This window comes from Asparagus officinalis, unplaced genomic scaffold (assembly GCF_001876935.1).
Source record: "Asparagus officinalis unplaced genomic scaffold, Aspof.V1 AsparagusV1_Un267, whole genome shotgun sequence".
NCBI lineage: Eukaryota > Viridiplantae > Streptophyta > Magnoliopsida > Asparagales > Asparagaceae > Asparagus > Asparagus officinalis.
The window spans coordinates 79,495-92,181 of record NW_017972532.1 but is presented as its reverse complement, the minus strand read 5'-3'; the positions used below and the strand labels follow the sequence as shown (position 1 = coordinate 92,181).

The 12,687-nt window shown below is 34.1% G+C and overlaps 1 protein-coding gene across 1 annotated transcript; it reads right to left on the bottom strand.

Moving 5' to 3' along the window:
• Positions 1-3,219: 3,219 nt before the first annotated feature.
• On the bottom strand, positions 3,220-9,191 carry LOC109827494 (SUPPRESSOR OF GAMMA RESPONSE 1-like). The gene is given in 7 exon segments (XM_020394503.1): positions 3,220-3,567; positions 3,886-4,335; positions 4,776-5,362; positions 5,445-5,524; positions 5,526-5,590; positions 8,269-8,410; positions 8,978-9,191. Coding segments are annotated over 7 exon segments (1,365 nt in total). The 5' UTR covers positions 8,986-9,191; the 3' UTR covers positions 3,220-3,534.
• Between the last annotated feature and the right edge of the window lie 3,496 nt (positions 9,192-12,687).

Sequence of the window (12,687 nt, the reverse complement as noted above, 5' to 3'; positions counted from 1 at the left end):
TATATGTTGTAGTCTTGAAATATTATGTGTTCTTGATTGTATTTTGTTTACACAATAATATTGGATATGGTGGGTATGTGTTGTTAATTCCTTACTTATTTTGTGGTCTTGATTGTATTTTGTATAGACATGCAGGTCTTTTAAAAGTATATACATCGGATTATAGGATATGTATAGCATATTATTATGAAAGTATACCAAATTATGAAAGTATAATGTGTTATTATCAAAATATAGCATGTTACTATGAAAGTATAGTGTGTTATTATGAAAGTATAGCATATTATTCTGCAAGTATAGAATGTTATTCTACAAGTATAATGTAACATTATGAAAGTATAGTATGTTATTGTGAAAATATAACGTATTATTCTACAAGTATATTATGTTACTATGAAACTATAAAATGTTATTATAAAATTGTAACAGATTATCATAAAAGTACAGCAGGTTATTATGAAAGTATAACATGTTATTATAAAATTATAACATATTATCAAAAAAGTATAGCAGATTATTATGAAAGTATAATTGATTATTCTGTAAGTGTAGCGTGTTATTCTAAAAGTATGGCAGGTTATTATGAAAGTATAACATGTTATTCTATAAATATAGCAAGTTATTATAAAAATATAGCGTGTTATTATGAAAGTATAGTGTTCTATTCTGGAAGTATATTATGTTATTATAATATGAAAATATAGCGTGCTATTCTGAAAGTATATCATGTTATTAAAAAAGTATAGTATTATGAAAGTATATTGTATTACTCTAAAAATATAGCGTGTTGTTCTGAAAGTATAGTAGGTTATTATGAAAGTATAATGTGCTATTATGAAAGTTTAGCTTATTATTCTAAAAGTAAAGCGTGTCAGTATAAAAGTATAACATGTTATTCTGAAAGTATAGATGGTATTTGAGAAAGTATAGAAAAGAAAACTCATTAATACATAACTAGGACAAACATAGTTATACCAAACACATTAATTGGATGACCTCCTTATAACTCACAAAATAAAGTGTATGGCACTTGCACAAAAGTAGAGTACAAAACTCATGCTATACTTTTAGTAAATGTGTTATACTTACAGGAAAACATAATATATTTACTGGAAAACTTGATAGAAAATTTTTAAATAACATGATATACTTTTGTTATAACAAGTTATACTTGAATAACATGTTATACTTTCAAAATAACATGTTATACTTTTATAATAACGTGCTATATTTTTATAATAACTTGTTATACGTTCAGAATAACATGCTATATTTTTTGAATAATCGCCTACAATTTCATAATAACATGCTATACCTTCAGAATAATCTGATATACTTTCATAAATTGTCTTCCCCTTTCTAGTCCTACACTTTCAATCTTGTAGGCATCATATCCAAATTCATCGAGTACTTCTAAAATAATGTGTTATACTTTTTAGAATAAAGAGCTATACTTTTAGAACAAAGTGCTCTACTTTTATATTAGCTACTATATTTTTAGCAATACATGATATAAAACATATACAATACATAAGATATCCATAAATAACATATATGTAGAATTAACATCATATACATATCATATCCAATTTTCACTGTGTACACAAAATACATTCACAACTGCAACAATAACTTTGCATGTGAAGCTATATACACAAAAATGTACATTAATTCCTTCAAAAATGACCAACGAAAACTCCAATGACCGAAACAATCTATAAATATTGGATATCGCTCCCTCGTTAATTTTTCTCTTCTAGTCATACACTTTCGAAGTCCTTCTGATGATCAGTCAACAATTTGGAATGAAGATGCTTGCGAATTAGGCCCCATAAGTAGAATAAATTTGGCAAAAGTCTAACTTCCATAACTTTGCTACAAACATAATAAAACATAATTCAGCTTTAGTAGCATATTAAGGAAGGTAAAAAAAAAAGCTAAGTATATATACTTTTCATGCTGATATTTCCTACGTATGATTCTGTAAATAAAAAAAACATTGCTTGATAATCTTAATTTAAATATAGAATTGAGAGAGGGCTTGATTGAGGGATTCATCGTGTGGTTTAGGTTTTGAGTTCATAAAATGATAAGCTAAGGAGATTGTGATAAATTGCGTATAATGGCATTGGACCATCGCTTTCCACATTCTAATAAACCTAAAGTGGTCATAATATATCCTAAAGTTTTAGGGGCCAATACAATTCACATAGAAAATTATATATGATTAATAGAAGACTATGTATGTGGGAGTCTGTAGAAGTTGTAGCATAATAAAGTGGAATACCTATTTAAGTCGTATACTAATCATTTACACTCAAAGCTAATGGATTACTTTCACATCCTAGTGTACTTGCAAGCTTATTTAAATTGATAATTGTTGATGATGAGCTAAGTGCAAATTCTTCACAGAATAAAGGATACTGCAAAGGATATTCCCTTTTCGCCAGTAGACTGAAAATTTAAATGCAATGACAAAGAGAGTTATTATTGTATCAAGCCTCAATAGAGATTTCAACAGATGACACAATATAAATCTGTAGGTAATTTTATGTAGTCTATGCACGCTTTCATGTTTTTGATCAAGCATGTCTTTCTGTGTATGTTCATCTATTAACGTATGCATACACACATATGGAGAGACCTATGTAGGTATGAAGTAGGAACATACATGTGGGTTTACAACGTAGATTATTAACCTGCATGCTTCACAAAAGAATTGGGGGATACTTTTTTTTTTTTTTTGGGGGGGGGGATTATATTATTTGGGCTTTAAGAAGATAAATACACAAAAATAATTGGGTGAAAAAAATACAAATAAAAATAATTAGGTTTAAACATAAATCAAGTTGAACCGTTGGATTAAAAAAACCCCTAGACTTTAAACGAGAAATCCGGTGTTACTAATACAGTGGCCAGTGCGCCTAGCTTCTTCTCATGGAACACCGCCCGTAAATGATGAATGCAATAAACTACGGTCGGCCTAGTTTATGTCAACTTGCTGAGCAGAGTCTAGATAAAAGGATAAAGTACCTGAATTTTCTTACCACTTTTTAACAAAAAGGGGTCTTAGCTTACTTGAAAAGTATGCCATTGATGTCAAATGTTATTTTTGGAGAATAAGACACGAGAACATGAGACTCAATATGAGCGCGGCTCTAAAAATTTTGGCAACACAAGTTAGGTGAAAGAAGAAATTGAGCAGATAACCCATGTAGATTGTCACAAGAATCACTTTATTACATTTCAAGGTCAATAAAATACTCTACATAAGCATACTACGTAAAGTACATATTTTCGACACACCTCATCACTGCACTAAGTACATAGTTAACAAAATGATGCAGTGAGTACATAGTTAACAAAATGATGCAGTGATTCCCTTCAGTCTCCCGGCACATACTGAGGGTTACATGCAAATAACAGTTACAAAAAGTATAATTCATTCACGATTATACACATATGATTACTAGGCAAAAGCAGCAAAGTTCATCATCAAGCAACCTTCTGGGTATTCTTTTAAATTACATGAACTCACGCCAGAAAGCTGTCTTGCGATCCAAATTCCTGTAGCAAACACATGAACAGCATTTATGAGATGCAAAGGCCAACTCTTTTGCCACCAGACACCCTACAATATGGAGTTTCCTTTTGAAAAGTTAATTTTCACATTTGAGTCGGTAGTATCTACATCTGGATGCCATCCTTAGTAACCTACTCAACTCGTTTATTATCAACTAATTCAAAATTCGACTTTCCAAATCAGAAATCAGTGTCCTTGGATGCAATGTGATGCACACGAACTATGTGATGTGATGCACATGCACTATCTTAAGACTAACAAACGAGCATAAACATTATCAGCAATTAAGACATAATACGCACCAGTTGGCTTAGTCGCATGTCGGAGGGCGTCTCAAGTAGCTCAAAGTCCGTTGCATTCTTCTTCTGATCAGTGACTACTAAATGGTTGAGACCAAGAGTTTGACATTCTTCCAGATCCTTCTTAAAATCATCAACACCTCCTTTTCGAGCATACTCAGCCAACAAACAAGGCCTCATTCTCTTTGCTTCTTCAACATCACCTCCACAAGATGACTGGCTCTGGAGGAATTCATCGCATAATGCTATACCTTCAGCCAGCTGCTGAGAATCTAGCAGATATTGTGACTCACCTTCCCACCACTTTGATTCTTCCCCAGTATTGATGTGGTTTTCAATATTTTGATCATCAGTCTTTTCCTGTTCAGTATTTATGGTATTGTCAGTCTTTTCCTGTCCAATATTTTGGGCGACACCACTTTCATTTGTGACGATACCATTATCCATGACAACCTGCAAGTTTATTACTTCTTTTAGTAACCATGAAAATAAACAAAATAGCAGAAATTCCATGAGCTTTCAGGCAGTTTGAACAACCCCCCCTCCCCCTCATATTTATGCAAAACACTTTTGAACTACTGGAAATTGTCACAAACAATGCTAACACAAAGGGTAAAAGTCTAAACTGGCCTTGTTTACTATCTGCCTACACAATCTGAAAAACTTTTTCAGTGAGAAATTAAAAAGTGCACAATGGAAAATTTGTCCAAACATGTTACTTGCGAAGGACATGACAAGTTCTGGAGGTTTTATCTAATTTAATAAAGTTTAGAGGGGTTTTGTGCAAAACACCACAAAGTTGGGAGGGTTTTGCTAAACTATCTAATATATGCTAAATTATTCAACATATTAATGATGACTGAAAAGAAAAGGCACGCAACAATAAACTATACTTGGTTGGATGATGCTTGTCCAGTACGTTGCTCATCATGAGCAAAATGTTGAGGCACGGTAGCTAATGAAGGTGCAGGTTCATGATGTTCCTCAACGGCTAATCTAGGAACAAGCTCATGATGTAGTGCAACATCATTCTCTTCTTCTGATTTTGTAGCAGCAACAACAGCTTCAGCATCCACAGTCTCCACCATCATCGCCAAGTTTTGCAATTCACTCTTATTGTTTTCCGATGGTTTTAACAGTTGTTGTTGCTGATAAAATAACTTTGAGACAACAAACTCACCATCCTTCTCATCTTCCCCTGTTCCCAAATGGTACTGATGCATCACCCAATTGGTCTTCTCAGGTTTTTCTCCCTTCTTTAAAGAGCTATATAGAACCATAATTTTCTTACAACCAATGTGTACACCATCTATAATTACCGGTTTGGTTTTTCCGGTCTTGTGCCAGCGGACATCCCCTCCCTGCCCTTCTGTGTCATTGTCATCACTCTGTTGTATTTTGCGCCGCTTCCGAGTTCCAGTGTTGTATGCCTTGAATGTTCGGTGGAAAAAGTGTGAAACACTTCCATCCATCTTAACTCCTAGAAAAGAGAGAATCTTAGGCCACAATAGAAAAAAGCAACACAAGACAACTTGCTTGATTATAAACAAATTTTAAGTCACCTGGCAATTTTTGAGGGTGGGTGTAGCATATTCCATCATCTTTGTTAACAGTAGGAATAAACTCATTAATGAAAGGGTGGCATCAACTCCTGATCAGATGGATCAAATTTCACTCCTTGTGGTAAGCCTGGCCACTCATGGACAACCTAAAGTCAGAAAGAAAAGTTAATCCCTACTAGTAACACAAAGTTTTTCTTTATGGTCTCATGATAAACTATTGGTTCCATACACAGATATCTATATGAAAAGAACTTGATAATGCTAATTCGACAGAATGTCATGTTTCATATTGTCAAAGGACCCTACCATTATACCAAAACTTCAAAGCTGTGGTCAAGGTTGAAATTCAACAATTTTATATTCTAACATCAGTAACATGTCTCCATAGGTTGTGCGCCCTTTTCATGAGCCAAAAATTTGGACACACGTAGCGGTACAATTTTTTTTTAAAATCCACTTTAAATTCGTGGCTAGTGGAATTAAACCAAAGTTGCTCTGATACCATGCAAAAGGACCCTGCAACTATGCCAAAACTTTGATTTTTTATATTCTAACACATCAAGCACTGTCCATGTCTTCAACAGGTTTCTGACATGTCTGCAAGCTGGCATAACCTAGCTTCAAAGGGCTGGTTTGGTCAGTCCTAAATTTCTTTTGACTTGACTTTAGATCTAAATTTCCGAGGTGTAGAGATTGTTTGGTTCGTTTAACTGACCAGCTGACATTTGATCCATTTTTAATGTAGAAAATATGTAAATGTTAAGTGGTTCTTGCATGTAGATAACTATAAAACTATGATAAGCTTCTCAACCATTCCAAATGGTTTAGCTTTCAAGATCCCATCCAGGAAATGGGAGTAGTCGAGATGAGAATGTTGAGATAGATTAGTGGCTATAAGGTAAGCTATAGGATAAGAAATGAGAGACACTAAAGAGCTAGAATTTTCTACTGTTAAGCATAGAATGACGGAATACTAACTGAGATGATTCGAGCATGAGGATCAGAGCCATTATGTTAGCAAGAGGATAACATAGTTGTTAACTTAAAGGAAGTGATGGACATTAATAGAGCTGAATGGAACAAAGGGGTTTATATAGCGAACAAACAAGAATTTCAGTAAAAGGACTTACTCTTGTGTTTGCCATTGTCATTGATGTTGTTTTCTTATCTAGTGAAATTCAGAATGGCCTGAAATTGCACATTTCTCATTACATTTTTCCTTTGAATTTCTTCATGTATGTTATTTGAAATGCTTAATTCATGTAAATGGACCTAAGCTTACCAAAAATGCCAAACTTGATATCTCAGTAAACAGATAAATATCAGTAGGTAACATGCTCTACTGCATAATGATCGATGCCAACTTCTTAGTTCATATTTAACATTATCACAGTTTTTAATGCAACCATATATGCATATTTCTCATTTTAACATTAGAAGAATTCAAATTGAAGATTGGACACCTTCTGTTTTTAATTCAGATGTATTAAAAAAAATCTATGGTTACACCTGTAATCATTCCAAGTCTAAACTTCTTCTCATGGGATACATATCAAATTCAACATCAGAACAATAATTGTAATGCTGCTAGGAGAAAACAAATAGAAATATGACAAACTGGCTATAGCCTTTATTTGACAAGGAAAAGTGACAAAATGCATCTGCTCTTCACACCCTCTCTCGACTCCCCAGAGTTTCTTTCTTTCAAATCAATCAAGCAGATAGATTACAAACAATGATTCAAAACCAATTAAATAACTGAATACAAATCCCTACCAAGTTATGATAGAAAAAATTCACTGGAGCACAAATTGGGGAGAATATTCTAAAATATTACACTTAAATCCATAGATTTTGAACCTAATTAGGTAATTACACGTTCCTGTTAAACACTAATCCAAACATGGTTAATAATGTGGAATGTTAAATATAATAGAGGGACTAATTTCAAAACATTTGAAAGATTTGGGGGACTACTTTCAAATTATGAAGAATTAGGGTCTACTTTCAAACTATGCAAGATTTGGGGGACTAAGATCGAAACAACCCTCCAAAAAATTTATAAAAAAAGTTTGAGATGGAGGGAGCTAGGCTCTTGGAAAATATTAAAGCACAGGACCAAGTAACATGTGGTTGCATGCTGACTGACAAGTGACAATGGAAGAAAATGGATGTCCTACAATAAGGCATGTTAAGAGACAAAGACTTAATGTTCCAAAAGCATCTATCTCATACACAGATGATCTGTGATAAAAGCATATGAGTGCATAGGATAATCACAGATATATGTTGGCTCAGGTGGGAAGCACTCATTTTCCATCAACTGAGGTACACAACAAATAAACGTACATGAATTACAAGAGTAAAGACAGGAGAAGGTTGGACATGTACAGATTCTAAGAAAGTTTGGACATGTACATACTCATTCTCATCCACTTTCTCAGTTATTAAGATTAGTAATTTTTTGTTTTTTTTTTTGGTTATCTATGATCTTTCTAAAAAAGACCAATCCCTGTAACACCTCATAGTTTGATTATTGCTATGCTAAGTGATGCTGGAGCACACACGAAATCCATAATTTAGGCTTTTTGTAATTTCTATGTAAATGAAACTAATATCAGAAATCTATGAATAACACCATGTTGAAGTTTAAAGGAGTCATAACACAACAGTCGAAAGAATCAGTTATCTTGCACCACAGGGAGAAAATAATTAATAACTATGTCCACCGATGCATTCCGCTATACTCTCCAGCTTTTTAAAAATATAAATAACAAAAGGTTCAGGGAAAAGAATTATAAGGATACCGAGAATACAATCATACATCGCTGTTATCAATAATGTGGTTGCACCTAGGACAAGCTTTAGTTGGGTTGCTTATCCATTTGACTTTGCTCACATCCACGGACTCAGCTGCATATTTTATCTTTGTAGCAATCCTTTTGCTGTCTATCAGCCAAGAAGTTCTGCGTAAGATACAAAAAAGAGAGTAAGTTACAAACTAAGTAAACAGGTCAAAAATCTGAAGGATCCTGACACTATGAGCTTAGTTCCTTTCAAAAAGAGATTTACCATAAAAAGGACTAAAAAATCCATAGATTCTTTATCACTGGGAGACAAGATGTAACATCATACTTCAATGCATTGTATATGCACACCGATAACATGGTAAGATTGCAAAGAAAAAACTAGCACACTGATGTAAAGTTGATAAGTCGGAGCTGAAGCATCTGGGCTAGCTTCTAATGGAGCTTTGGCAAAGATTCAATCTTTGCAAAAATTTCTAAAGAAAAACTGGCGATTGCTACTGAAAAACTTCCCAAAATCAAAGGTCCAGCTTTTAGATCAAGCCCTTATCATATAATCACCCATCTATCAAAGGATTATCTCACTCTTGCAATCACAACTAATTGCAAAGAGAAAAACCCAATAAATCGTTTAAGATGAAAAGTTTACCTAACATAAAGAACAAAAATTTGAGAACAATTGAAAATTGTAGGGCAGAAAAGAAATCGGAGGAGCTATTAACTTACCCCGTCATTATCAAATGAGGAGGAATCGAGTGGGTATTGGACTTTGATTAGGGTTTCAATCGCCGCACTTCAAGGGTTTCTATAAATTCGAATTTGGTGGGGGAATTATTAGAACTACGTACTATATATATTATATAATAATATCAGGCAGGAGTATGAACCCCCGGTGATTGACTTGGAGCTCAACTTCGAAGTCACCGACCCACTTTCTTCCCTTTCCCAGTAACACAGTAGTGACTTGCTAGGGAGCGTTTGGTAACTTGACGTTTTTGATGTTTTCGTTTTTTTTAAAAAAATAATGAAAGAACAATTTTTCACTTTAGCCCTTTTCAAATTTTTTATTATTAAAATCGACCCTTTTTTCTTTTATTTACCAAAACCGACCCGATTTCTTGATTAGCGGCTTAATCACATTCCTAATTAGTCGGGGTTGCCAACCCCGACTATTTAGGAGGGTCTTAAACCCTAATTAGAAGCCTTAAACCCTAAAAATTAATGTCCTAAATAGTCGGGGTTGGCAACCCCGACTAATTAGGAATGTGATTAAGCCGCTAATCAAGAAATCGGGTCGGTTTTGGTAAATAAAAGAAAAAAGGGTCGATTTTAATAATAAAAAATTTGAAAAGGGCTAAAGTGAAAAATTGTTCATAATGAAACGAGTTTGGTAAGCGTGGTGTTTTTTTGGTTAACTCTTTACAAAGCCTAAAAAATAAACGTTTTTCCTAAAATATCAAAAATGTGTTTTGAGATCCCGTGACTTCTTTTTCCCCTAAATCCAAGTTGATCCCCTTTTCTCCCTTTCAATCTTAACGACCGTCGTCGCCGCCACTCTCGAATCGAGTCTCTCTGATTCGTCGTTGCCGCCTCGCGACTCGCTCGCCTCAACCACGCCTTCCCCGTCTGCCAGCGCTCTCCGAGTAGTTGTCAGCTGCCGCCTCCACGTACACCTGAGAACTATCTCCACGTCCGCCTGTGGCGCGCCTCCTCGTCACTGCCTCTCGGTTGCTGCCGCCACCTCCGAGTGGCCTGTCTCCTCATTTTCAATCAACGTAGTATATTATTGTCGCCCTCTCCGACCGTGTCCCCTTTTTGCTGAATAATATTTCTTCTTAGAAGTATTTCTCTATTACCTTTATTTAACAACATGACTGCTCCTTCTGATTTTTCTGGGTGAGAGCGGTGGCGTGGTGGTGGTAGGCGGGGCGGGGTTGGCATGTTATGATTTAATCTACATAAACCAATTTTGCGTACCAGGTTGATTTAGACATGGATAATGAGCTGGAGAAGGGGACATAGGATATCAAGCAAATATCTATTTTTGCTTTTATTTTTTGTGTGACATAAGCTCTTTAATATTCGCTTAATATTTTATTTCTTTTTATTTAGTTCAAATATATATTATCCAATGTTATTTAGAACATGTATGAACAATATATTCATCATTGTTTCAATGATTGATGGTGACATGATTTAGAATTTTAAAAAAAAATTAAATTATAGCCGATTTGATAAAACCTCCTTGAATGCGTGGTTAGGCCGCACTACCTGTCGGCCGCGGCCGACCGCGCGCGGCGGCGCGCGGCGGCCCGCGCGTTGTGACGACTGACAGTCGCAAGTGGTTGGTGGTGGGGAGCGGCAACGGGTGAGAGTAAGGTTAAGTGGTTGGGTGTGACTAGTGGTTGTTGATTAATATCATGTGCTATATAAATGGTCAAACTAGTTTGACCCATAACTTTCAAAATGGTGTTTTCAAAACACTTTTGAAAAAAAAACATCATGACATAGTGTTTTTCTACAAAAAGACAACAAGAAAATCACTTTGATTACCAAACACATCAACGTAATCGGCAAGGCTGCGCCTCGTCGAGTAGGTTATGTCAGCCGGATTGGCCCAACCCACGAACCAACACAAACCGGTTCGCCGCCAGCCCAAGTTGATGTAGGTCTAACCAAGGTGCTTGGTGTCAGGCCTAGTATTGGACCCAAATCGATCCACGATGAGCTATGAAGGCCCGAGCAGAATCAAGCGGTGTTGGGTTGTGAATGTGGCTATTTTAAAGGATTCTTTCCAAATACATGCTCTCAAAATTATAGGTTTATTAAATTTATTCCTCAAGTCATTGCATTATCAAATTTGCCCTTTAATTTGTTTTCATCATGCATTTTCGCCCTTCAGCTTAATATCATTAAGATTTTGTTTGTGTGGTTTAAAGTTACCTTTTCACCTTGTATTTATAAATGATATAAGAAAAAATAAACATCAAGATCCCAAAATAATTCTCGCCTTTTCTTATGCATTTTACTCTTTAATAATTGATTTAGTTGATGATTTTTTTACACTTTCTAATTCATAGTTAGTTTAACACTCAAGTTAGCATTCTACGATAACTCTAAATAAGTTTTTAAGAAATAACTTTTAAAGTGTTATACCTTACTATTGCTCTAACTTATAACTTTAATTAAGTAATAAAAATTTTTCATGCTTAACTTAGAGTGGATAACAATTTCTCAAGTCCTTTTGATCTAAATATTTCTCAACTTACACACACACACACACAAATAAACTCAAAAAAAAAAAGAAAAGAAAGAAAAAAAGAGTGCAAAAGATAGGCACCAATAAAAATATTAAACTCTAAGTGATTCTACCTTACTAAGGCTAAGTTGACTAAACAATTGAGTCTGAGGGGTATTTACATTCTTAATGACCTAAACCCAATTAGGATGAAATTCATTGACCCAAAGCTCATTGCATAGTCAATTAGAAAAGCCCAATAAAGTAGAAAAAATCTCCGAGGAGTAAAGAGATATATGTGTGTGTTCGTGTGTGTGTGTGTCTCTATATGTATATTCTTCAAAAATAAAATGATCAAGAGGCTAGGGAATTGATTGAAACAAAGAGTTAATATATTCTGCTCAAAATTTTGAAAAAAGTCACTAATTTGAACTAGATTTTGTATAACTAAAATGAAAATATTTTCTAGGAATTTACTTTAGAGTTATGCATAAAAATATTTTCTCAGGTAAAAGTAGCTTTAATTAGATTGTCTAAAAATATCAAGTGAATAAATTCTATATTGTCTTCTTCAAAGTGGCAAATTGATCAAATTTTGTGTGTGTATTCACTAAAAACCCTCACAAGACTACAACTCATCCTTTAGAATAACGTAGAGTTTAAAGGCTTTTTGTATGAGCTATATACAATCATAATTTTTACAAAAGTGAGTTAGAATTTTTCTTTCTTTTTATTTTCTCCCTTTGGTAGAGGACTAGCAAAAATTAGGTGTGGGGGGTATTTGATCACTATATTTTGTAGCGCTTTTATTTCCATTATCTATTTTTTGAATAAATTACTAGTTTATTTTATGAATTTGTAGAAAAAATAAAGAAAATAAATAGGAGCTTAAATGAAGATATCTTAAGTTCAATTAAAGCTCGGCGAAGCCCAGGAAAAACTAAAATAAAGCCCAAGAAAAATCAATGTGAAAATGATCGTGATAGTTCATCGTTAGAGATGTTGTAACAGTTTCAAGTAAAAGCAAATAGAATAATTTCAGTTGATCCAGCTAAGAATCATATAAGATCGTTCGCCTTTTAATTGTGAATCCAATGAATTAAGTTTTAGTCAAGTAAGAGTTGTGAAACTCAAGATACAATTATTTTAGTGAAGCAGTGGCAAAACTATAAATTAGTTAATCAATTAGTTATTGTAG